The sequence below is a fragment of the Bos taurus genome, chromosome 10, assembly GCF_002263795.3.
Source record: "Bos taurus isolate L1 Dominette 01449 registration number 42190680 breed Hereford chromosome 10, ARS-UCD2.0, whole genome shotgun sequence".
NCBI classification, from domain to species: Eukaryota; Metazoa; Chordata; class Mammalia; order Artiodactyla; family Bovidae; genus Bos; species Bos taurus.
In genome coordinates this window covers 102,665,126-102,687,341 of record NC_037337.1, presented here as the reverse complement: position 1 = coordinate 102,687,341, position 22,216 = coordinate 102,665,126, and the positions used below count along the sequence as shown (strand labels likewise).

General features: G+C 45.3%; 1 protein-coding gene across 2 annotated transcripts in view; it reads left to right on the top strand.

Moving 5' to 3' along the window:
- The first annotated feature begins 13,471 nt into the window (after positions 1 to 13,471).
- RPS6KA5 (ribosomal protein S6 kinase A5) overlaps positions 13,472 to 22,216 on the top strand; it is a 217,030-nt gene continuing 208,285 nt past the window's right edge. Inside the window, exon 1 of one of the 2 annotated variants that reach the window (XM_059890250.1) lies at positions 13,472 to 13,700. In XM_059890250.1, the coding sequence (XP_059746233.1) occupies positions 13,625 to 13,700 (76 nt within the window). In that variant the 5' untranslated portion in view covers positions 13,472 to 13,624. The remainder of the gene's footprint in view (positions 13,701 to 22,216) is intronic. The other variant, NM_001192023.1, reaches the window with a different exon arrangement.

Here is a 22,216-nt window from a genome sequence, read left to right as displayed (position 1 = left end):
TTAATGGAGCAGGAAATAAAGGCCTAACACTGTAACACAGGTAATCTACAGAAAAACAAAGGAGTCACATAATTGTACAAAGAGAAGGGGGGTCCTGGGGAAAATGACCTGCTGCTGCTGCTGCTAAGTAGCTTCAGTCGTGTTCGACTCTGTGCGACCCCATAGACGGCAGCCCACCAGGCTCCCCTGTCCCTGGGGCTCTCAAGGCAAGAACACTGGAGTGGGTTGCCATTTCCTTCTCCAACGCATGAAAGCAAAAAGTGAAAGTCAAGTCACTCAGTCGTGTCCGACTCTTAGCGACCCCATGGACTGCAGCCCACCAGGCTCCTCCGTCCATGGGATTTTCCAGGCAAGAGTACTGGAGTGGGGTGCCATCACCTTCTCCGAAAAATGACCCAAATCTCTATTTATCATAAGGAAAAAAATAATATATGAAACCACTCATAGTGACACAAGCATATTATTTACAGCCATAGAGATAACCCCAGAAGAAATATCTTAAAGAGCTAAAATGACTGTCTCCGAGGGATGGAACTGGGATAGAAAGACGGGTGGGGCGGGGTCTTTTCTGGTCCTTGTCTACCCGGCCTCCCGCCACGCCGCTTTCCTACCCGCCACCCTGTGTGCTCCCGACCCCTCCCCCTCACCTCCAGCTTCCTGACTCAGACTTGTCTATTTATCCATGCAAAACCAAATTTTTGTTTGTTGTTTTCAAGTCAACTGGTGCAAAAGGCATAATCTGATCCAATGCCTCCATAAACATCTAATCCCAAACTGGAGTCTTCCGGCCATCGTACAAAACGGTCCATTTCTCACAGCTCATGTGGGCTTCCAGAGGTCCTCTGAGCTCTGCAGATGCAAAGGAAGGCCTGCAACAGAGTAAGCATGGCATGGGGACGGCTGGGGCTGAGGATGGGACTCCGACTCTGTGTCTGGCGTGGAGAGAAACGTGCACCACTTTTATTTGGTTTGTTTCTCTTTTTAATGGGGAGTATAGCTGCTTTGGGTTCCCCAGTGGCTCAGTGGTAAGGAATCCCTCTGCCAATGCAGGACATGCAGGTTCGATCCCTGCGTCGGGAAGATCCCCTGGAGGAGGAAATGGCAACCGGCTCCAGTATTCTTGTGCGGAAAATTCCATGGACAGAGGAGCCTGGCGGGCTGTAGTCCACGGGGTCACAAAGAGACAGATTTGACTGAGTGTGCACACAGACACATGCAAAGCTGCTTTAAAATGTTGTGTTGGTTTTGGCTGTACAGTGAACTGAATCAGCTGTAAGTATATACATACATATCCCCTTCCTCTTGGACCTCTCTCCCACCCCGCACCCCCGATTCCATCTATCCAGGTCACCGCTGAGCACAAGCTGAGCTCCCTGCAGGTTCCGAGCGATGTTCTTCTACGCAAGGCACTGCGCACTAGTTTCTTTCTTACTGAGCAACAGGTGACCACAGACCAGCAGCAGCTATTCCCTTACGGTTCTGCAGGTCAGCACTTGCCAGTCACATGGGTTAGGGTCTCACAAGGCTGAAATCAATGTGCAGGCCAAGCTGGGCTTCTGCCCAGGGGCTCTGGCAAAACACCTACTTCAGAGTTCATTCGCGCCATGGGCAGAGCTCAGGTCCTTGCAGTCCGAGGGCCTGCTTTTCTTGGTTGTGGTTGGCAAGCATTGCTATCAGCTCCGGGAGGCTGACTCAAGGCAGGGCCTTTCCAGGTGCCCACCTCCATCTTAAAGCCAGCATCAGGGTATCTATTGGTATTGAGGCCTTTCCATGCTTTGAATCTTGTCTCTTCTGCTACCAGCTGGAGAACACTCCCAGCATTTCCGTGCTCACACGACTAGGTTAGGCCCACCCTGCTCATTTCCCAAAGTTAAAGTCGACTGATTAGTAACTGTAATTACACCTGTGAAACCCTTTCTTGCCATGTAACACACCCTAACCACAGGAGTCACACCTGAGGACAAAGGCCCCGGGGGCCATTTTACTGTTCTACCACACTACTCGGAGTGTGACTATTACTTTTATATGTCATGTGTTTTCTGATAAAAATAATGCAAAAGTACAAAGAGGAAGTTTTTTTAAAAAAAAAAACATGCCCCAAATCTCACTTCCTAGAAACAGCCATCAACATTTGGAATATATTACCTCAACGGGTCTATGTGCTCAGAAATGGAGGAGAAAGAACAACAGACAGCACCAGGATTTTACCCTGCAAATTACTTTTAAGTAAAATGATGAAAATTAATTTTCAAAAAAAAAAAACCCTGAAATAAAATGGAAGGAATTGCTGAACTTTGGCTAAATGTTTCTGAACCACAAACATTCTTGAAGTATCCTCTTGAAAGATAAGAAACATTAATATAAAAATCACCAAGACGTTGGAATCATGCTTGCTTAAAAGGCTGCAGTTCATGCATTCCATTTTCTAGAGTGACTATCTCCTTGCCATTACAGATGAGTGAACTTACATACTTATAAGTTCTCCTACTGCCTTTTGTCCCAACATCCACATTTTTGTTAGGTATATAGTTATGTTTACACTGTAAGAGTTTGTAAAATTTACATTTTCCCCTTAACCTTCAACTCCATGGCTGTTGAAACAACTCCACATTTAAAACCATTCAAAACTCATCTTCAGCAGTTTTTTCTCTATCCTCAGTTATCAATTTGTTTTGATTCATTTTTCGGTTAACTGGGTTTAAGTATAAAGAACTTTCAAGAATGTGCAATGCCTGAGTCTTTAATGTGCAAGAATGACTGCCAATAGGCTTTATACTTAAACGAGGACTTGGCAGAATATGAAATTCATGAGTCACATCCTTACTCTCTTGACTTTTGTAGACTTGCTTTGTTGTCATTCAACAGGTGTTGCTTTTGATTTTTTAACCTGACATGTGCAGCCGCTGATCACTCGGTAACACAGTATGAGCTGTCTACGTGCTGACTCAGTCCTTCCTTCCAGTTAAATTTCTTCTATTGCTCCATTTATTCTGAGTGCTTCTCCAGGCATGCCAATTATTCATAGATTGGGTCTCCACTGTTTATTTTCTGTAACTATCATGTTTCTGAATAATGTAAAACACTTCTCTGTCCTTTTTCATATTGTTCTACTGTGCTTTTACTTGTTCATTTTATTTTTGGTTGATTCTAAAGTGGCTTTCCACTCTTTGCTTTCTTGAGTTCTGCCACTTGGTTTTATCCTCTTGTTGCTATATAATTCCTTATTTGTACCTCAGAACCTCCTCTTTGGGACTTCTAAAAAATTCTGTAATTTCTCCAATGAGATGAAGAAGTACTGGTTAAAGATAGCATGGGATGGTACCAAATCTGCCTGCAACGTGGGAAATGCAGGTTCGATCCCTGTGTTGGGAAGATCCCCGGAGAAGGAAATGGTTACCCATTCCAGTACTCTTGCCTGGGAAATTCTATGGACAGAGTAGCCTGGTGGGCTACAGTCCATGGGGTCACAAGGAGTTGGACATGACCGAGTGACCAACTTCTCAATAGCATGGGAAGAGGTAGAAGAAGGCCATAGAGACATTTGGTAGCTTTACTTTGGTGTGATTCCAAGTCTGTTCATTTCCTATCCATAAAGAATGTCTCTTGGGTCTTCAGGTTTGGGTGCTGTAGAGGTTCCTGAGACCCTCAGCAGGGCCCTCTTCATCTAGACTCTCGGCAATGATCTAGCAATTCCCTCCCCATTGCCTTCACCTTCTGGCCTCCAGGAGATTTCTTTGGCTTGGAGGCCAGGTCATATATAATAGAAATAAGTAAATATCACCCTGGTTTCTCCTTAATGTCAACCTTCTATGCTCTCATCCTGTTTCTGTTTCTGTTTCTGTAAGAACACTACCTGTTTATTCTGGGGCCCCTGGGTCTTGTTGAAAGAAAAGAAAGAAAGTGAAGTCGCTCAGTAGTGTCCAACTCTTTGTGATCCCATGGACTATAGCCTACCAGGCTCCTCTGTCAGTTGGATCTTGTTACTCAAATCTAAATTTCAGTCATTTGGGTACCACTTCTCAATTTTTGCCTCATCTGCATATCACCTCTGTTACAATAAACATTCTTTTTTGAACCAATTCCCAATTCTTACTTATTTAAAATGGAAGCATATCATTATCATAAATGAAAAGCCAGTATCACTGACTGTAAATAGGAAGTAACTATTATAAGGCAATGCAAACACAGAAGACAGTAAGTTCTAGCTAGACACACTTGTCTGAGGTCTGTATTTTTCTAGTTAGAAAGAGAGATTAGTATAAATGAGAAATAAGTTAAAGGCCTTTGGCACCAAACCAAGACTGTCTTCTTGATGTAATCACAAGTGAAACCTAGCTCCAAATGGATCACCTTTTCATTGCACTATTTGATATAATTCAATGACTCTCCATGTATCACCTAGACTTACCTCCTGTTCCCCCAGTAACAGAAGATCCCCCCTGCCTTTGGGAAATCCCACTCCAATTCAAGGATCGATGATTTGGTCCCTTGGGAGCATGACACCAACATCTAAGAAAAGGTGTTTCCGGCTCAAGGCTGGAGGCAGTGTACGTTGGCTCTCCACATTTCACCAATTTCAGTGCAGAATTTTACAGTGTTTGGCAGGCACACTTCATGGTTTGTGGTTTGAGGTTTTGAGAGTTTCCTTGTTTCATTAAAAGTGGGGCTTTTTCTGTGTTTTTGCGTTGCTTTGCTGTTCATTGCTTCCGGATTTGGGGGGGTGTGTGTGAGCAAGAAGGGAGTAAAATGTCTTGGCTAACTTTAACTGGATCTGTTTGTGATGTGCATGCCTCTACGGCCTCTCCCAGCTGTGCACGGGTTGGCACAGGTCCACACAGTTGGATCTCAGACCCGATCCTCAGATTAAGTCAAGGGCTCCGTAGTGGCCTCATTTGGAGGGTTCAATATGGGACACCCGGAAGTAGAACGAGAAACTGTCTAAATGCTCTTCCCCCATCACAGGATTTCCTTCCTAGCTGTGACCTCCAGGTGTGTGTGGCTTCCCAATCTCCTTGCTGACAACAGTGGCAACATATCCATCCCGTGGTGGATGGCTGACTTCTGAGAGTATGAACGTCACACTGCCTGACTCTGTCGGCCTCTGCGCCTACAGAGAGCCCCTTAAGTGTCCTGAGTCTATGTCACACAGGGAGGTTCTGACAGAGCCAAAAACAGAATCAAGATGATGACAACGTCATTTTTTGTTTTTGTAAAGAGGTTCTTCCCAGATGGTGCAGTGGTTAAGAATCCACCTGCCCGTGCAGGAGGTCCAAGAGACGTGGGTTTGATCCCTGGGTTGGGAAGATCCCCTGGAGAAGGAAATTGCAACCCACCCTAGTGTTCTTGCCTGGAAGCGTCCACGGACAGAGGAGCCTGGCAGGGTACAGCCCGTGGGGTCGTAAAGGGTGTGAGGTGGTGAGACTGGAGTTCCCAGTTCTTACAAAGTCAAAGATGACGAGCTTGCAGCTCACACTGCGTGAAAACGGGCTCGCTGGGTCTTGAGGGCTTACACAAGGCAGGCTCTCCGCCGCTGCTGTGCTTCAGCCCTCCCCAGAGCCCCGTCTAAGGGCAAGAGGCCCGCACGGCAGGATGCCATGGACGCAGGCCCACAAGACGACAGGCTGAGCGGGGAGCCCCGTGCCAGCACCGAGTACCAGCAAGCCTGGTGGAAGGCCATTCCTAGGGGGAGCAATCCTATTTTCAAGCTTATTCCTCTGTCACTCTTCCCAGCCTTGGCAGAAACCTGACTTTCTCCTGGATGCCCTGTCCTTCCCAGCCCTGTCGTGCACAGATCTGCTTTCCCTACTTGTCCTCTCTCAGGGCAGGAGGGAGAGCTACATCCAGAGCCCTGTCCACCCTCTCACTCCTCCTCAACACGCTTCCTCCTCGGACTCCAACCATCCGCTCACTATATGTGTGTGCTTGGTCGCTCAGTTGTGTCTGACTCTGCGACCCTATGGACTGTAGCCCTCCAGGCTCCTCTGTCTATGGGATTTGCCAGGCGAGAATACTGGAGTGGGTCGCCATTTCCTCCTCCGGGGCATCTTCCAGACCCAGGGATTGAATTCGAGTCTCCTGTGTCTCCTGCACTGGCAGGTGGATTCCTTACCACCGAGTCGCTGGTGAAGCCTCTCACGTCGCTGCCTCACTTTATTTGGCATTTTCAACCACTGACTTTTAATTTTCCTTCCTACTCTATCTAGCATCATCGCTACCTCTGAAAAGTTGCCATTGTTTCCAAACTTTAACTCATTCTTACTTACCATCCTCTACTCTAATGGTTGCAGGTTAGAGTTGCACATTGCAAAATTGGTTCTACATTATAATCATTCGGGAGCTTATAAAAAAAATAATAGTAAAGTCCAGGCTCTGCTTCAGACCAACTAATTCACACTTTTCAGGGATGGAAATACATATGTATTTTTTAAGTATCCCAGCTGACTCCAATGTGCAGCCAAGACTGGGAAGTGCTGTCTCACTCGTCTCCATCAGCTCCGGCTCTGATCTAGACTCTGGGGTCCCAGGTGAGCAGTTCAGGGCTGGCTGCACTGCCCTCTCAACCAGCTTGGGCCCCAGGGCCACTCATCTCAACCAGGTTGTCGCCAGCTGCCTATCTCCAAACCCTGCCTGAGCTGCCTGGGCTAGTCAGCAATCACCCAAGCTGTCCCACAGTATCTGTTTTCTACAGAGACTGTTCCAAACTGTTTCCACTATCCTTAAATCCAAATCCATCTCATCCCGTCTCCCCTACCCCTCAGCACAGGGCTGGACCGTCTGAATTGTCTGTCTGAAATTTCTGCTACGTGTGTGCACATTTGTATAGTTTTTAGCTATTTACAGGTGGGATCAGCTCATGGAGCCTATTCCTGCTTTACTGAGATTATATCCACAATTAGCGAGCCTTTTTATACCTACTCTTTATTTTTAAAAATTTATTTATTTTAAATTGAAAGATAACTGCTTTATGGAATTTTGCTGTTTTCTGCCAAACGTCAGCATGAATCGGCCACAGTGTGCCTACTCTTTAGAGGCATGCTTCCTGCTTTCTCTCTCATTCACTTAACAAACATTCACTGAAAGCCTCTGCTGGGTTTCAGCGAATGTGAGATGCCAGGGACGCTGAGATGAGAGGACTGAGATGTCCTCACGTCCACAAGCTGGTCCAGGCCTGCCTCTAGCCCCGCTTCCCTCTGCCTGCCACAGTGAAGGATGCGACACCTCCTCCCATCAAAGGCGAACCTCACAGAGAGCTCAGGCTCCAAACCCCATCCACTCTTGGAGAGCTTTTCTTTATTGGTTCTCCAACCTCTCCTCCATGACCATCCCACCACCATCCAAACATGTTCCAGTACTTTTCATCTTAAAATACAACCGAATAGAAAATTACCAATAGAATATCATAGTCATTTGCTGTAAGCAATGCCTACAAAAGATGCTAAAATCAGTGGGCAGAAGTTTAAAGAGAAACTGGATATTTGCATAGTCTAAAAGAATCTCACTCGCCCTCCCAGTATTTATTAATTACAATGGGAAAAGAATAACTTCAGAGAAATCTGGCAAACACCACCCTTAACCAAGTGTTCAAGGGTGACGTCACAAGTAATAAGAATATAAAGTTCTTGTACCCCTGATTGGGCTTCCTTGGTGGCTCAGATGGTAATGAATCTGTCAGCAATGCAGGAAACTCAAGTTCAATCCCTGGGTACCCCTGATATGATGAATTGACACAGCATGTCCACCTTGGTGGGACTCTTGCCAAAAATGCGCAACCTCAATTCAACTATAAACAAAACATCAGACAAATCCAAATGGAAGGACATACTGCAAAAATACGTAACCAGTAGTTTTCAAAACAGTCAAGGTCATGAAAGGCAAGAAAAGACTAAAGAGTCACTTGGACAGCAAGGAGATCCAACCAGTCTATCCTAAAGGAAATCAGTCCTGAATATTCATTGGAAGGACCGATACTGAAGCTGAAACTCCAATACTTTGGCCACTTGATGCGAAGAACTGACTCACTGGAAAAGACCCTGATGCTGGGAACGATTGAAGGTGGGAGAAGGGGACGGCAGAGGATTAGACGGTTAGTTGGCATCACCGACTCAATGGACATAAGCTTGAGTAAACTCCGGGAGTTGGTGATGGACAGGGAGGCTTGGCATGCTGTAGTCCATGGGGTCGCAAAGAGTTGGACATGACTGAGCGACTGAACTGAACTGAACAGGTTGGAGAAGACTAAAGAGCCCAGGACCACTAAATGTAGTGTAGGAAAATGGATTGGATTCTGGCACATTGAAATTTAAATCTCACATAATCTTCCTATGTCATGGCAGTCCCTTCTTATTCTAGTTCTTTTTCAATCATTAAAAAATATGGAAACCATTTTTATGAAAAAAATGAAATCTGTAGAGTCTATAGTGTAACAATATTGTACCAACGTTAATTCTCAGTTTTGACGACTAAATTATACTATGTAACATATTAACCTCAGGAAAAGCTAGATGGAGGGTATGTGGAAACTTTGTAATATATATTTTTTTGCAAAGAAGTGAAAGTGAAAGTTGCTCAGTAGTGTCCAACTCTTTGTGACCCCATGGACTATACAGTCCATGGAATTCTCCAGGCCAGAATACTGGAGTGCTGTTCCTTTCTCCAGGGGATCTTCCACCCCAGGGATTGAACCCAGGTCTCCTGCACTGCAGGCCCCCGAGAATAACCGGAGCGGGTAGCCTATCCCTTCTCCAGCGGATCTTCCCGACAAGTGATTTGCAAATGTAAAAATTATCTGAAACTAAAAAGTTAAAAAAACACAAATAAGCTCCCTGGACCCCTCTAGCTAGGGCCTCCCTTCTTTATTTCCCTTCAGAAGCAGATTCCTTGAGAAACATGTTCTTCGTGCGCAGTCTCCGGTCCTTCACCTCCCACCTGCTTTACCAAAACTGCGTAGGAAATTGTCACCAGTGGCCCTCAAGCTGGCAAATTTATGAAATCTTTCATCTATGTGACCACTCAGGGCATGGAACCCACCTGACCACTCCCTCCTTCTTGAAACACCTTGGCTTCCAAGATAGAAAACTTTCCAGGTTTTCCTTCTGCACTTTCGACTCAGCTTTTCAATGTCGTTGTTGAAATTCCTAGACTTCAGTCCTGGGCTCCTCTTCTCTTTCCTTCACATTCTCTCCCCGCTTAATCTTATTGATGCCTCTGGCCTCAAATACCATCTACAGGTCAGTGATTCCTAAATTTCTACCTCTACCCTAGACCTCTCTGCAGAGATCCAGACTCATACAGACACATAGCTATGTACTACAGGCATTGAGTGTCTCAAACTCTTTTTATTAGAATTCTTTATTTTTAAAATTGTGGTAAAATACACGTAACATAAAATTTACCATTCTAACTATTTTAGGCATATAGTTCAGTTGCACTAAGTACATTCACGTTGTCGTGTAACCATCCCCACCATCCATCTCCAGAACTCTTTTCATCTTACAAAACTGAAGCTCTGTACCCACTCAACAGTAACTTCCTACTCCTCTCACCCCAGCCTGGTAACCACTAGTCTACTTTCTGTCTCAGTACCTCAGATAAGTAGAATCATGCAGCATTTGTTCTTTTGTGACTGGCTTATTTCACTTAGCGTAATATCTTCAGGGTTCATACATGTTGTAGCATGTGTCAGAATTTCCTTATTTTTCATTCAGTTCAGTTCAGTTCAGTTGCTCAGTCATGTCTGACTCCTTGCAACCCCATGAATCGCAGCACGCCAGGGCCTCCCTGTCCATCACCAACTTCCGGAGTTCACCCAAACTCACGTTCATCGAGTCGGTGATGAGTTCACCCAAACTCACGTTCATCGAGTCGGTGATGCCATCCAGCCATCTCATCCTCTGTCGTCCCCTTCTCCTCCTGCCTTCAATCCCTCCCAGCATCAGAGTCTTTTCCAATGAGTCAACTCTTCGCATGAGGTGGCCAAAGTATTGGAGTTTCAGCTTTAGCATCAGTCCTTCTAATGAACACCCAGGACTGATCTTAACTAATTTTTATTTGCAGTATGGTTGCTTTCAAAATTAAACTCAGTATTTTGTGTGCAATGTGCCCTTCCTTTAGTTCACCGCCGCCCCTTACACAGTGCCAGCTTTCTCTCCCATCCATGCAGTTGCACCTGCTAGAAACTTTGATGTCATTTCAGACATCCCTTCTATCCTCGTCAATGAAATCAACCCTCCATGAAGTCCAAGATATGTACCTGGACGCCTTCCCTTTCTTTTCCGTATCCATAGCACCTGCTATCATCTTTCACCCCGACTACTGTGATAACTTCCTAACTGGTCTCCCTGTATCCCTCCTGCTCCCTCCAGCCCACTTTCCAAATACTAACCGCACAGTACCTTGTGGAAATACTTCCTCAACTCCATCATTTCCCCTTTTGGCTTCACATAGGAAAAACTCCCAAATTATTAATAGGCTTGCCACAAACTTTACCATCAAGTCTCTTTCTGCCTCCTTCACCTCATCTCTTGCTTACCATGTTAAGCCAGCCCCATTTGCTTCTCTCAAGCTCTAGAATACAACTGGCTCTTTGTCAGTCTCAGAACTTTGCATCTGCATCTTCCTTAGAGTTTTTTCCCTGCAGCGATTCCCTTCTGAAATTGTCAGGGTAGGTTGGCTTCTGCTTTGGTAGCAAACAACCCCATCATCTCAATAGGTGAAGCCTAAAAAGATTTCCTTATTGCTCACATCTCAGTCTGATGGAGGTCAGGATGGCTCTTCTTCACGTGGAAACTCAGGGGTTCGGGGCTGGTCTAAACTGTGGAATGCCCACAGTTCAGTTGCTGTGTAAAGAGAACAGAGCATGAACGACTCTGGATGGGGCCAGGCCTGGAATGGCACACATCATATCTGCCCACACCCCACTGGCAAGATCATAGTCACATGACCCTAGCCTAACTGCAAAGGGGAAAAAACACACTTTTCCTGTGTGTCTAGGAAGAGGAAACGAGATTGGTGAGCATCAGGCCAGTCTCTGCCACATCCTGGTTAAAATCTACTCATCTTTAAAGAATCAGTTTAAAAGATACTTCCTTATACAGGCCTCCAAGCTCCTCTAACCTAAATAGGTCCCCCCAATGTCCTCTATTGTAGCATGCTATAATTTTCCTTTATAGCATGATTGAATTGGAAAGTTTACAGTCCTTTATGTGATTATTTAATGCTCATTTCCATTTTGAGACTATTGCTCTATAAGAGCAAAGACTACATCTGTTTGGCTCCCCTGTGTCTCTAGCATCTATCACAAAACTTGGTTCATAACTGGCATAAAAGTTGCTGAGTGAACAAATGAACAATTGCACACAGTCATTTCCTTGCTCCAAAGAGCATACTACTTGTGGAAGAGAAAGACAAGTAAGTAGACAGTCCTGGTTTAGCGGGAGGAATGTTCCATGCAGGTAAGCCCAGGAACTGAGGCAACCACCCGAACGAGCTCCTGCGGCATCTTGGCTTCTTTTCGATGGGACTTTAAGCCAGGAGTCTGCAAACTATGGCCTGCAGGCAAATCTGATTTCCTACTTGTTTTGTTTTTAATGGCTCAAGAGCCAAGAATTGTTTTTATATTTTTGGATGTTTGAAAAGAATTAAAAGAATATATAATCATGTGAAAATTATGTAGATTTACTTACAGTGTCCATAAAGTTTCATTGGAACACAGTCACATCCATTAGTGTGCTTGTCTGTGGCTGCTTTCACACTGAAAGAGCAGAGATGAACGGCTGTGAAAGAGACTGTGGCCAGCAAAGCCTAAAATAACTATTTACTATTTGGCTCTTTATAGAAGAAGTTTGCTGACCTCCTAATCTAATTCCTGCTTGGTTTAAAAATCCACTTTTATGCGAATGCTATCTAAGTGTCCATCTTTAATTCCCTCCTTTTCCCATTCTCATGCCCACAGCCAGAAATCCTGGTAAGCTCGAACCTTGCGACAGTATTCTTGCTGTGCCACATTTCTCCTCCTCCCTCAGGCTATCTTCTCACTACGACCAAAGCTAACGTCCAAGAGAAGAGCTCTGACATCACAGATACTCCTTGAGGCTCCTCATCCTGTCCTAAACAAAATCTGTACTGCCTAGTATTGTAGTCAAGATTCTCCATTATCTTGCCAAGGCTTATCTTTTCAACTATGTTCCTAACATCATATCTCCACCCAGCATTAGCAGTCATAACCCACCCCTGTCTTCTCTACTTCCAAGCCTAGCTCACAGTTACTATCTCTGTGTGAAATATCTGCAGCTGGTGCTTCTATTTCATCCATGCTTTAAGTCGGTTATCTCAAGTGCCTCAGTGCCCTAAAAGCCTTCCTCAGCTCCTCTACTGAGAACAATTATTGGCATCTGTGCAGTTCTCTAGGGTTGTATAACTGTTTTATTTCAAATCCTGCTTTAAAGTTTCCTGTGTATACACACAGATTGTTTCTCATGTTCTACTGAAAGCTGCTAAGAGGCAGGATTTGTATTCTATTTTATTAATTTATGTAGCCTTTTGGCGCCTGAAAAGAAAAAGTGTTAGTCGCTCAGTCGTGTTGGGGACTCTGTGCAACCCCACGGCTGTGGCCCGCCAGACTCCTCTGTCCGTGGTATTCTCATGCATGAATACTGGAGTGGGTTGCCATGCCCTTCTCCAGGCGGATCTTCCTGACTCAGGGAATGAACCCAGGTCTCCTGCATTGCAGACAGATTCTTTACCATCTGAACGAGTACAAAATGAAAATGTTTATCCACTGCAAAAGTCCTCAAGGAGAGCTGGGATTGTGAATTTTTGAAATGTCTAAGAACTACCTGTACTCAAGCACGAACTCCACTTTACTTTGTTTAGAACTCACTAGGACGAGCAACATCTTTTAGAGACATACCGTCGTCCAGCGGGCGCACACCTTGGAAGGCTTGGGGCCTGGAGGTTCGAACACCTGCGAACACGTGCGTGAGAGGCGCTTGCTTCCAGGCTCCTCCTTTGTCCATGGTGATTGGCGGACCAAACCGTCCAATCAGCCCTCCCCGCCTCTTTCGGCAACAGCCAATCACAGGCCCCGAGCGCCTCCAGACTACTAGACTGTTTACTAACAACAGATCGGAGCTGGGGGATAAGGGGCGTGGCCGTCCTGGGAATGTCGGGGACGGGAAGGCTCCGACTGCGCGTGCGCATCAGCGCAGGTGGGCGGAGCAAAAGCCAGGCTCACCAATCGGATTGCTCGCGCTCCTCCCTCGCCTGCCGCCCGTCGAGCAACAACAGTTCGAGCCGCGGGGCGGGGCGACTCGCCTCGCGTCAGAAAGCGCTGCCCAACGGGACCCGGCGCTGGCGGCGGCGCGCGCCCCGCGCCCAATCGGCAACGGCGGCTCGCAAGGCCGCCGACCTGCTGGCTGTGGGCGGGGCGGCTCCGGGGGAGGCGGGGAGCGGGGCGGAGTGGCTGCGCGGTACTAGCGGCGCCCGCCGAGGGGAGGCGGCGGGAGCGGGAAAGCGGCTCGCCCCGGCGTCCGGGCAGCTGAGCGGCCGCGCCCCGGCTCCAGGGGCCGCGGCGGGAGCTGAGGGGCCGGGCGCCCCGGAGCAGCCCGCGGGCTCGGGCGAGGGGAAGATGGAGGAGAAGGGCGGCAGCGGCGGGGACGCCGGCGGAGAACAGCTCCGCGTCGTCAAGCACGAGCTGCGGACGGGTGAGCGGCCCGCCCCCTGCCGGCCGGGCTCGGCGCTGGGGTGCGCGGGGCGGGGCGGGGGTCCCGGGGGTCCCCGGCGGCTGGCCCGAAGTTTCCCGGGAGTAGCGGCGGGCCGGGCTAGGGGCGCGGCACTGACTGACCCAGGTGTGTTCGCGCCCCGTCCCGCCCGGGGACGCACCTGCCCCTCACGCGTCTGGGAGGCGCGCCTTGCTCGCGGTGGGGGAGCGACGCTTAGCTCGGAGCGCGGCTCCCCCGCGCTCGCCTCCCTGGAGGCCCCTGCGGTGCCGGCGTCCTGGGCGCGGGGAAGGGGCGGCTGTCCCCACGGCCGTGTGGATCCAGCCTCAGAGCTGCAGGCACTGAGGGCTTTACGAGCCATCATAGTGAAGTACCGTACTTGGCCTTGAGTCTCTTTCAAAGGTCTTTTGAGGAGGCTCAGTAAATTCAAAGCTCCAGGTAAACCCGGCTGATGAGCCCCCTTACGGCGCTCACGCGCTGATTTTGGGGTCTCTCCAGTCGACTCAGGCTTTATACTTGTTACTTTATTCCTTGTGGGTCTGGGATGTTCCTTATGGGAAACGCTTCTTCCGACTAATCAGTACAGATTGGGTTTGTATTTGTGGAGTCCAGTCCCCTGTTAGAGATCCTTTTTCATTTCTGAACAGATAATACATTTTAACGAGTTGTTCATTATTTACTATTAAATATTTCTGTGAGTGTTAAGAATTTTGATTCAGCTTCTTTGGCATCTTGGGATATTCTTTTATTGTGTAGGGACAGAGCTTATGTAGGTTTCAGGTGTGTGCCTAGCACCCCTTGTTATAATTTTGAACAGATTGCAAAGTTATATCTGTCACTTGTTCTTTAAGTTTTTGTTATTGCTGGTTGGCATTGAGCGCCAGTGTGGTGACTTAAGAGGGGTGTCAAATGCATGCTTACTTATTTCAACATTAACATTGGCTTAAAACAATTTTTTGGGGGGGTCAATGTGAGTTTGTTATGTATCTTGAGCCAGTTACTCCATAATTTTTTGGAGTTCCTAATGTAACTTGTGTGGGCTTGTTTGGTTTGATTTTCCTCTCTCAGCTTAACAGACAACTGATGTTTTCAAAGGGCTATTCAATACTTTATTCCATAAGCATTTCTTTTGTATTAATGTCTGATTTGTGCCAGGCTCAGCGTCAGGTGCTTTTTGGTGTGGAGATTTTGAATTTCTTTTTCTTTTCTTACGTAACGATTCCCTGATTCATATATGTAGACTCGTGCTGTGCAGCAAAAGCTGCTTGAAGTCATGTGTTCTCAGCCACTGACCATGGTGCAGTAAGCAGCTTTTTGCTGAATGACCAAGGAGCAACCTGCTTGATTAGTGGTCAACCAACTGCTCAGTTTCTGGGTTTTGCAAACAATGCTGGTTTTGTAGAAAACAATGAGTACTGCTTTATTTTCCCTTCTCTACTAACTATGTGAATCATCAGCTTCAAGTTTGCGTTTTTAGAGATTTTTCTGATAGATGGTGAAATTATACTGAATTCATTAGTACTGTTAACTGTCAAAGGAACAGAACAGTCAGTTTGATTTATTGCTGAACATTGAAACAACTGACCGGATATGGTGGTCAAAAACACTTAAAATACAACTTGAGAGATTCAGTCATCTTCAGCCAGCTGGGCTCCTGTCAGCATACGCGGCTGTAAAAGGCGCTGCAGTAACTTGATCTGACGTGGTCCCTTGCTTCCCAAGATGTGGACACGCATATAGTCATATCAGGTCAGCAGTCGGTGATTCCTCGATTGTGCTCAGCACTGTATTGTCTGCTGTAGGATGAACAAAAAGGCAATACAAGTTACGTGGAAAGACACGGACAGGGTCCCAGTGGTGTAGACCGAGTAGCATAGCGTGCCTGGGTGTGGAATCGAATGGGAAAAACTGTGTGCTCAGTCGTGCCGACTCTTTGGGACCCCATGGACTGTAGCCCACCAGGCTCCTCTGTCTATGGGATTTTCCAGGCAAGAATACTGAGAGTGGGTTGCCATTTCCTCCTCCAGGGGATCTTCCTGACCCAAGGATCAAACTCAAGTCTCCTGTGACTCCTGCACTGCAGGCAGATTCTAGACTTTGTCTAAATCCGAGCTCTGCCAGTTACTAGCTGTGTAGACTTGGGCAGGTCACTTCACTCTTTCAGACTCACTTCTCTCACCTACAGAATATGAAAACTGAAGGAGACTCTGTTGGAAAAGTGCGAAGCAGTTTGCTTGGCGCATAATAGCTCTCAGGAGCTGTTGGTTTGTGTAGGTCTGAAGATCACCCGGTAACAGCATCTTTTCTTGGAGCTTGCAGGTTACTCCAGCGCCAGGTCCTCATTCAGGGCTTGTCCTGTGCTGTGCTGCTCGGCTGTCATCTCTTTCTGCATATGTCTTGCCTTCTGAAGCCGAGTGTAAACCCCTGTGATCCCCACCGCTTAGCAGTCTGTGTGTGTCTCTTCAACAGCATTTAACACACAGAGCTGTAATAATTTACTTGTCTGTGCTGGACTGTAAGGTGCTGCCATGTCCTTTATCCATTTTCAGCCCCTGGCATATAGTAAGTACTCAAATGTTGGGTGAATTCACTGAGTGCATGAAAATCCAGGACAAAATCTAAGTTTATTGTAGTCCCAGTATCTTGTAGACGTTAGGTGGTTGATTAGTGGACGCCAGTGACCATGAAAGCTAAAAATGAAGAGAAAGGGATTGATTAGATCAGTTAAACGCACATTTCTTGACACTCTGTTTTCTAGGCTAAATGGTGCTAGTGACACAAAAGAGAAAATATCTTGGCCTCTGCTGGTTGGGGAGGAGGCAGTGTAAATCAGTAGTTAGGGTATATTGTCAGACTATAAGAGAAGGGTGCACAGAGTATAAAGATAGCAAAGGTGAAGTTTAGGGATTTTAGGTTTCGAATAATCAAATCTAACTGTCGAACAACAGCAGCAAAATAGAGGGATTATTATTGGAAGGATATTGGGTTATCTGACTTATTCCATATTTCATTACCTCTTATGTACTGAGTTCCACATTATATACTGGACATGTGTGGTCTTCCCCCGAAATGACAGGGTTGCATCAGACATCGCTGGAACCAGGGACTGGTGTCTCTGTTGTCTCCACCTTGAATCTTTGCTTGTCTCTGTGATGGCCTCCTTCGTTTTCCCACATGGACAGGAACTCAGCTGTTGACAGACCCTGACTTTTAGGTCTTACAGCTCTGGGTACTGGATCAGCTTTAGGTATGCAAATCTTGGGGAAGGACTTTAGTAGCCTGGCTTTGGTCAGCTGCCTACTTTCAGATTGTTCAGCTAAGGCCAGAGAGTGGTGTCCTGTTCTGCTAGCATGAGAACTACTGTGGGGAACCTATGGACGGGGGTGAGACCAGACTCTTACAAGAGGACGGATTGGTGGGTACACATTTCCTTAGATGTCCGTCATTAGGAGAGAGAGCCTCACGCTGAGGATAGAGTCAGGAGAGGGGTGTTAATTATCTGTTGCTGTGCAGTAAATGATCGCAAACTTAGTGACTTAAAGCACCATGGTTCCTGCGGCTCAGGAATTCAGGAGTTGCTTAGCCTGGTGGTGTTGGCTCAGGGTCTCTCATGAGGTTGTAGTCAAGGTTTTGGCCAGGACTGCATTCACCTGAAGACTTGTCTGGGGCAGGAGATGCCCTTTCAAGACAGCTTACTCGCGTGTTGTCGGCAGGACGCTTCAGGTCCTCGATCTGTGGCCCTTTCCGTGCAGCTGCCTGAGTGTCCTGCTCGTGTGACAGCTGGCTCCCCTGGGACAGGTGATCGAAGGGGAGAGCGGTGTGGAAGCTGCAGTGTCTTCGTTGTTAAACAGCTTTTTTTGAGATACAGTTTACATACTATAAAGTCTACTTGTGTTTAGTGTACAATTCAATCATTTTAAGTATATTTATAGTTATACAACCATCCCCACAATCTAATTTTAGAACTTTCCATCACTCTAAAAAGAAACTTCTTACCCATTTTTATCGGTCACTCCACATTCTCACCACCCATTCCTCAGTCCTGGGCATCTGCTAATTCTGCTTTTTGTCTGTGTATTTGCCTAGGGACATTTTATATTATGGAACTTCATAAAATGTGGTCTTTTTTTTTTTTTTTTTTTTAATGTGTATTTGCTTATATTTGGCTGTGTTGGATCTTCGTAGCTGCTCCGTCTTTCCTCTAGTTGCGGAGAGCATGGGCTTCTGGTTGCAGTGCCTTCTCTTGTTGCAGAGCTCTGGTTCTAGGGCATGCGGGCATGCAGGCTCAGAGGTTGCGGCTCCCAGGCTCTAACGGACAGGCTCAGGGGTTGTGGCAAGTGGGCTTGTGGCCTCATGGCAACAGGACCTTCCTGGACCAGGGATCAAGCCGTGTCCTCTGCGCTGGCAGGCGGAATCTTAGCCACTGGACCACTAGGGTCGCCTGGTGTGTGATCTTTTATGACTAGTTTCTTTCACTAAACATGATGTTTTCAAGATCCATCAATTTCTAGTGTGTGTCAGCACTTCATTTTTTAAATTGACAGATAATATTCCATTGTATGGATATACCTGTTTTGTTGTCCATTCATCACTTGATCGACATTTGGGTTGTTCCGACCTTTTGGCCATTGTGAATAATGCTGCTGTGTACATTTGTGTACAAAGTTTTCTTGGGTAGATATTAAGAGTAAACTTACTGGACCACGGGGTAAGTCTATGTTAAACTGTTGAGTTTTTCAGCGTGGCTGCACTGCTCTCTAGTCCCGCCAGCAACGAACACAGGTTCTGATTTCTCCACACCCTCGCCAGCACTTGTTCCCCTTTTTGCTTGGAGCCATTCCCGTGAGTATGGAGTGGTGTCTCCCTGTAGTTTTGATTTGTGTTTCCTAATGACTAATGATGTTGGCCACCATTTCATGTGCTTATGAGTGCTTTGTATATGTTTGGAGAGATGTCTGTCCAGATCCTTTGCCCATTTTTAAGTTGGTTAATTTATTATTGAGAAACGAATTCTTTATGTTTTGTAGATATAGATCCCTTATTAGTATAGTTTGAAATATTTTCTCCCAGTTTATGGGAGAAAACTATCTTTTTGTGATAACCTTAGAGGTAGCACCGTTTCTTACTTTTGGTGAAATCCAACTTTTTTACTTTGTTTCTTGTGCTTTTGGTGTTGTATCTAAAAAATCATCGACAGATTTAAGGTTACAAAGGGTTTTATGATTTTAGCTATTATATTTAGATTTTTGATCTATTTGTTGAAAGGCTGTTCTTTTCCATTTTATTTTCTCGGCACCCTTGTCAAAAATTAATCAACTGTCGATGTATGGATTTCTTTTTAGACTCTCCATTCAGTTCAGATGATTTTTTGTGTCTGTTCTTAAGCCATCACCACCCTGTCTTGATGACTATAACTGTTTGCTAAGTTTTGAAATCGGAAATGGTCAGTTTTCCAACCTTGTTCTTTTTCAGAATTATTTCGGCTATTTTGGGTCCCTTGAGTTTCCATATGAATTTTAGAATTAGCTTGTCAATTTCCATAAAGAAGCCAACAGTAATTCTGGTAGGGATTGCCTGGAATCTGTAGATCAATTTTGGGAGTATTGCCACCTTAGCCGGAGAAGGCAATGGCACCCCACTCCAGTACTCTTGCCTGGAAAATCCCATGGACGGAGGAGCCTGGTGGGCTGCAGTCCATGGGGTCATTAAGAGTCGGACACGACTGAGCGACTTCACGTTCACTTTTCATTTTCCTGCATTGGAGAAGGAAATGGCAACCCACTCCAGTGTTCTTGCCTGGAGAATCCCAGGGACGGGGGAGCCTGGTGGGCTGCTGTCTATGGGGTCGCACAGAGTCAGACACGACTGAAACACCTTAGCAGCAGCAGCAGCAGCAGCAGCAGCAGCAGCCACCTTAGCATATTAAATCTTGTGATCCATGAACATGAAATGTTTTTCCATTCATTTAGATCTTCTTTCATTGTTTTTTTTAACAACATTTTGTAGCTTTCAGAGTGTATATTTACACTTCTTTTGTTAAATTTATTCCCACATACTTTATTCTTTTTGATGCTACTGTAAAAATTATTTTCTTAGTTTAAGTTTTGGATTGTTCACTGAAAACATATAGAGATACAACTTATTTTTATTAATCTTATATCCTGTGACGTTGCTAAGCTAGTATATTAGCTTTAGTCTTTCACCATTAAGTATGAAGTTAGCTGTGGGATTTTCATAGATACTTTTTGTCAGATTGAGGAAATTCTCTTCTTTTCCTAGTTTGGGTGTGTTTTTCCTCTTTCCCAACGTAGCTTTAAAACAATATTTTTTTAAATAAATTTTTATTGGAGTATAGTTACTTTACAGTGTTCTGTGTTTAGGTATTTTTAATCATGAAAAGGCATCTTTTTTTTTTTTTTTGCATTTATGGAGATAATCATGTGTTTTTATTTTGTTTTATCAAGGTGTATTATATTAATTTTGGGGTGTTAAGCCAACCTTGTATTCCTGGGATAAATCCCATTGAGTAATGTGTATAATTCTTTTTATGTACCACACTGGATTCAGTTTGCTAGTGTTTTGTAGAGGATTTTTGGGTCTATATTCACAAGAGGTATTTGTCTCTGTGTGTGTGTGAGAGAGAGAGAGCGCAATGTCTCTCTCTGGTTTCCCCAAAATGTGTTTGATTGATTTCTGCCACCCATTAAAGATTTTATCTATTTGGTTGCTGTCATTCATACTTAGAGCCTTCTAAGAAAGGCTAAGAGAGGTCGAGTGAAGGTGTTCTATGGAATTTCTATGGAAATCTTGGTATAGACAAAAGTCAGGAGTGGTGATTTACTTTAAAAGATAATTCTGTTTTGCCAGAGGATCCATGATTGAATCCCATTGAAAAATAATTCTCTGATGCCCTTTAAATATGACTCCATTTATAATGATTTAATTTATACTTAGCTTTGTAGGAACATAATGATTATCTACAACAAGATACTTTAAAAAATTTGACAGTCTTGGTTATCTGTGAGAACAGTGCAGCTCTTCTTTCTGTATTATACGTGTGTAGCTGTATATTGTGTTTGTGTATCCATATATTTTTTATAGTACTTCCAACCCCCCTTTTTTTTAGTTTCCTCACCTTAAGAAGGGTAGGCATAACTTGTGCTCTATCTTTAGCTTTATAGGGATACTTTGGGAAGGTCAAAAGTATAAATAGGATATTGATAGTACCCTAACTTAATTCCCTGGAGCTTAGACCTTAAAAGAAAATCTGTTCTTAAGTTTCTGTCACAAGTTTTAGAGATTAAGAAAATGATCTATTTGGGCAAAGGAAGTGGAATCTCAGCCCTTAAGTCTGGGGGGATTCCAGTGTATTTTGTATTTGCCGTCCATAGTCAGGGAAAACCTTCTTAGGTGGCAAGTCAGCTGTTGTATAAAACCTGCCATTAACCTCTATACTGCAAAGCAAAAAAGAATCCTGAAACCTCAGATTCCTGGAGACACAAGTGATCTGGTGGGCGGGATTGAATTCCTCCCCTGAAAAAGAAGCTGATGCTTGGCAAAAATTCCTCTGGGGGACATCTGGCATAGTAACATCATGTGTTGACTGAAGCGTCACAATTAAACATGCTTTTGAGAGATGTCAACCCCAAACTGCAGTGGGAGGGAGGGGTTGTCACAGCTTTCTCCTTTGAGCTCCTGGAACAATTTTCAGAGCTTGGTGCACCTCAGAGGTAGGATCGCTCCTGCATTGCTCTTGTTTTCAGGGAAGACGCTGCTGCTGCTGCTGCTGCTAAGTTGCTTCAGTCGAGTCCGACTCTGTGCGACCCCATAGACAGCAGCCCACCAGGCTCAAACGTCCCTGGGATTCTCCAGGCAAGAACACTGGAGTGGGTTGCCATTTCCTTCTCCAATGCAGGAAAGTGAAAAGTGAAAATGAAGTCGCTCAGTCGTGTCCGACTCTTAGAGACCCCACGGACTGCAGCCTACCAGGCTCCTGCATCCATGGGATTTTCCGGGCAAGAGTACTGGAGTGGGGTGCCATCGCCTTCTCCTCAGGGCAGATGAGTTGAGTCTAAAGGAGAACCGTGCGCTTGCCATGTTTGTCTGTCACAGTGCCCCTCTGGGTTCAACTGTAGCTGTTCTTGCAAAAATCAAGGAAGTTCTCTGGACTTTATACTACCTAAAGTTGTGAGTGAGCTGGCTGTCTCACTTTTTTTTTTTTTAAACACTCAGTAGGCATCCTGCCCTGTGGCAGCAGGAGAATAGGGAGGTAAAGTTCCCAGATTTTAGCCCAGGACTCGGTATTGCAATTTTTAAATTTCACACTCAGGTTTTGGTGTAGGTGTGCCTCTTTTTATATAATTAGTGTGTTCCTGACAAAAAAATTGTGTAAATAATATTTTTATATATTAAATTCTTTGGAAGACAGGTGAACTTAGTACTTAAAATAATTCTTTTTAAGTACTAAAATAGTACTTAAAATGATTAACTCTTGAAATTAA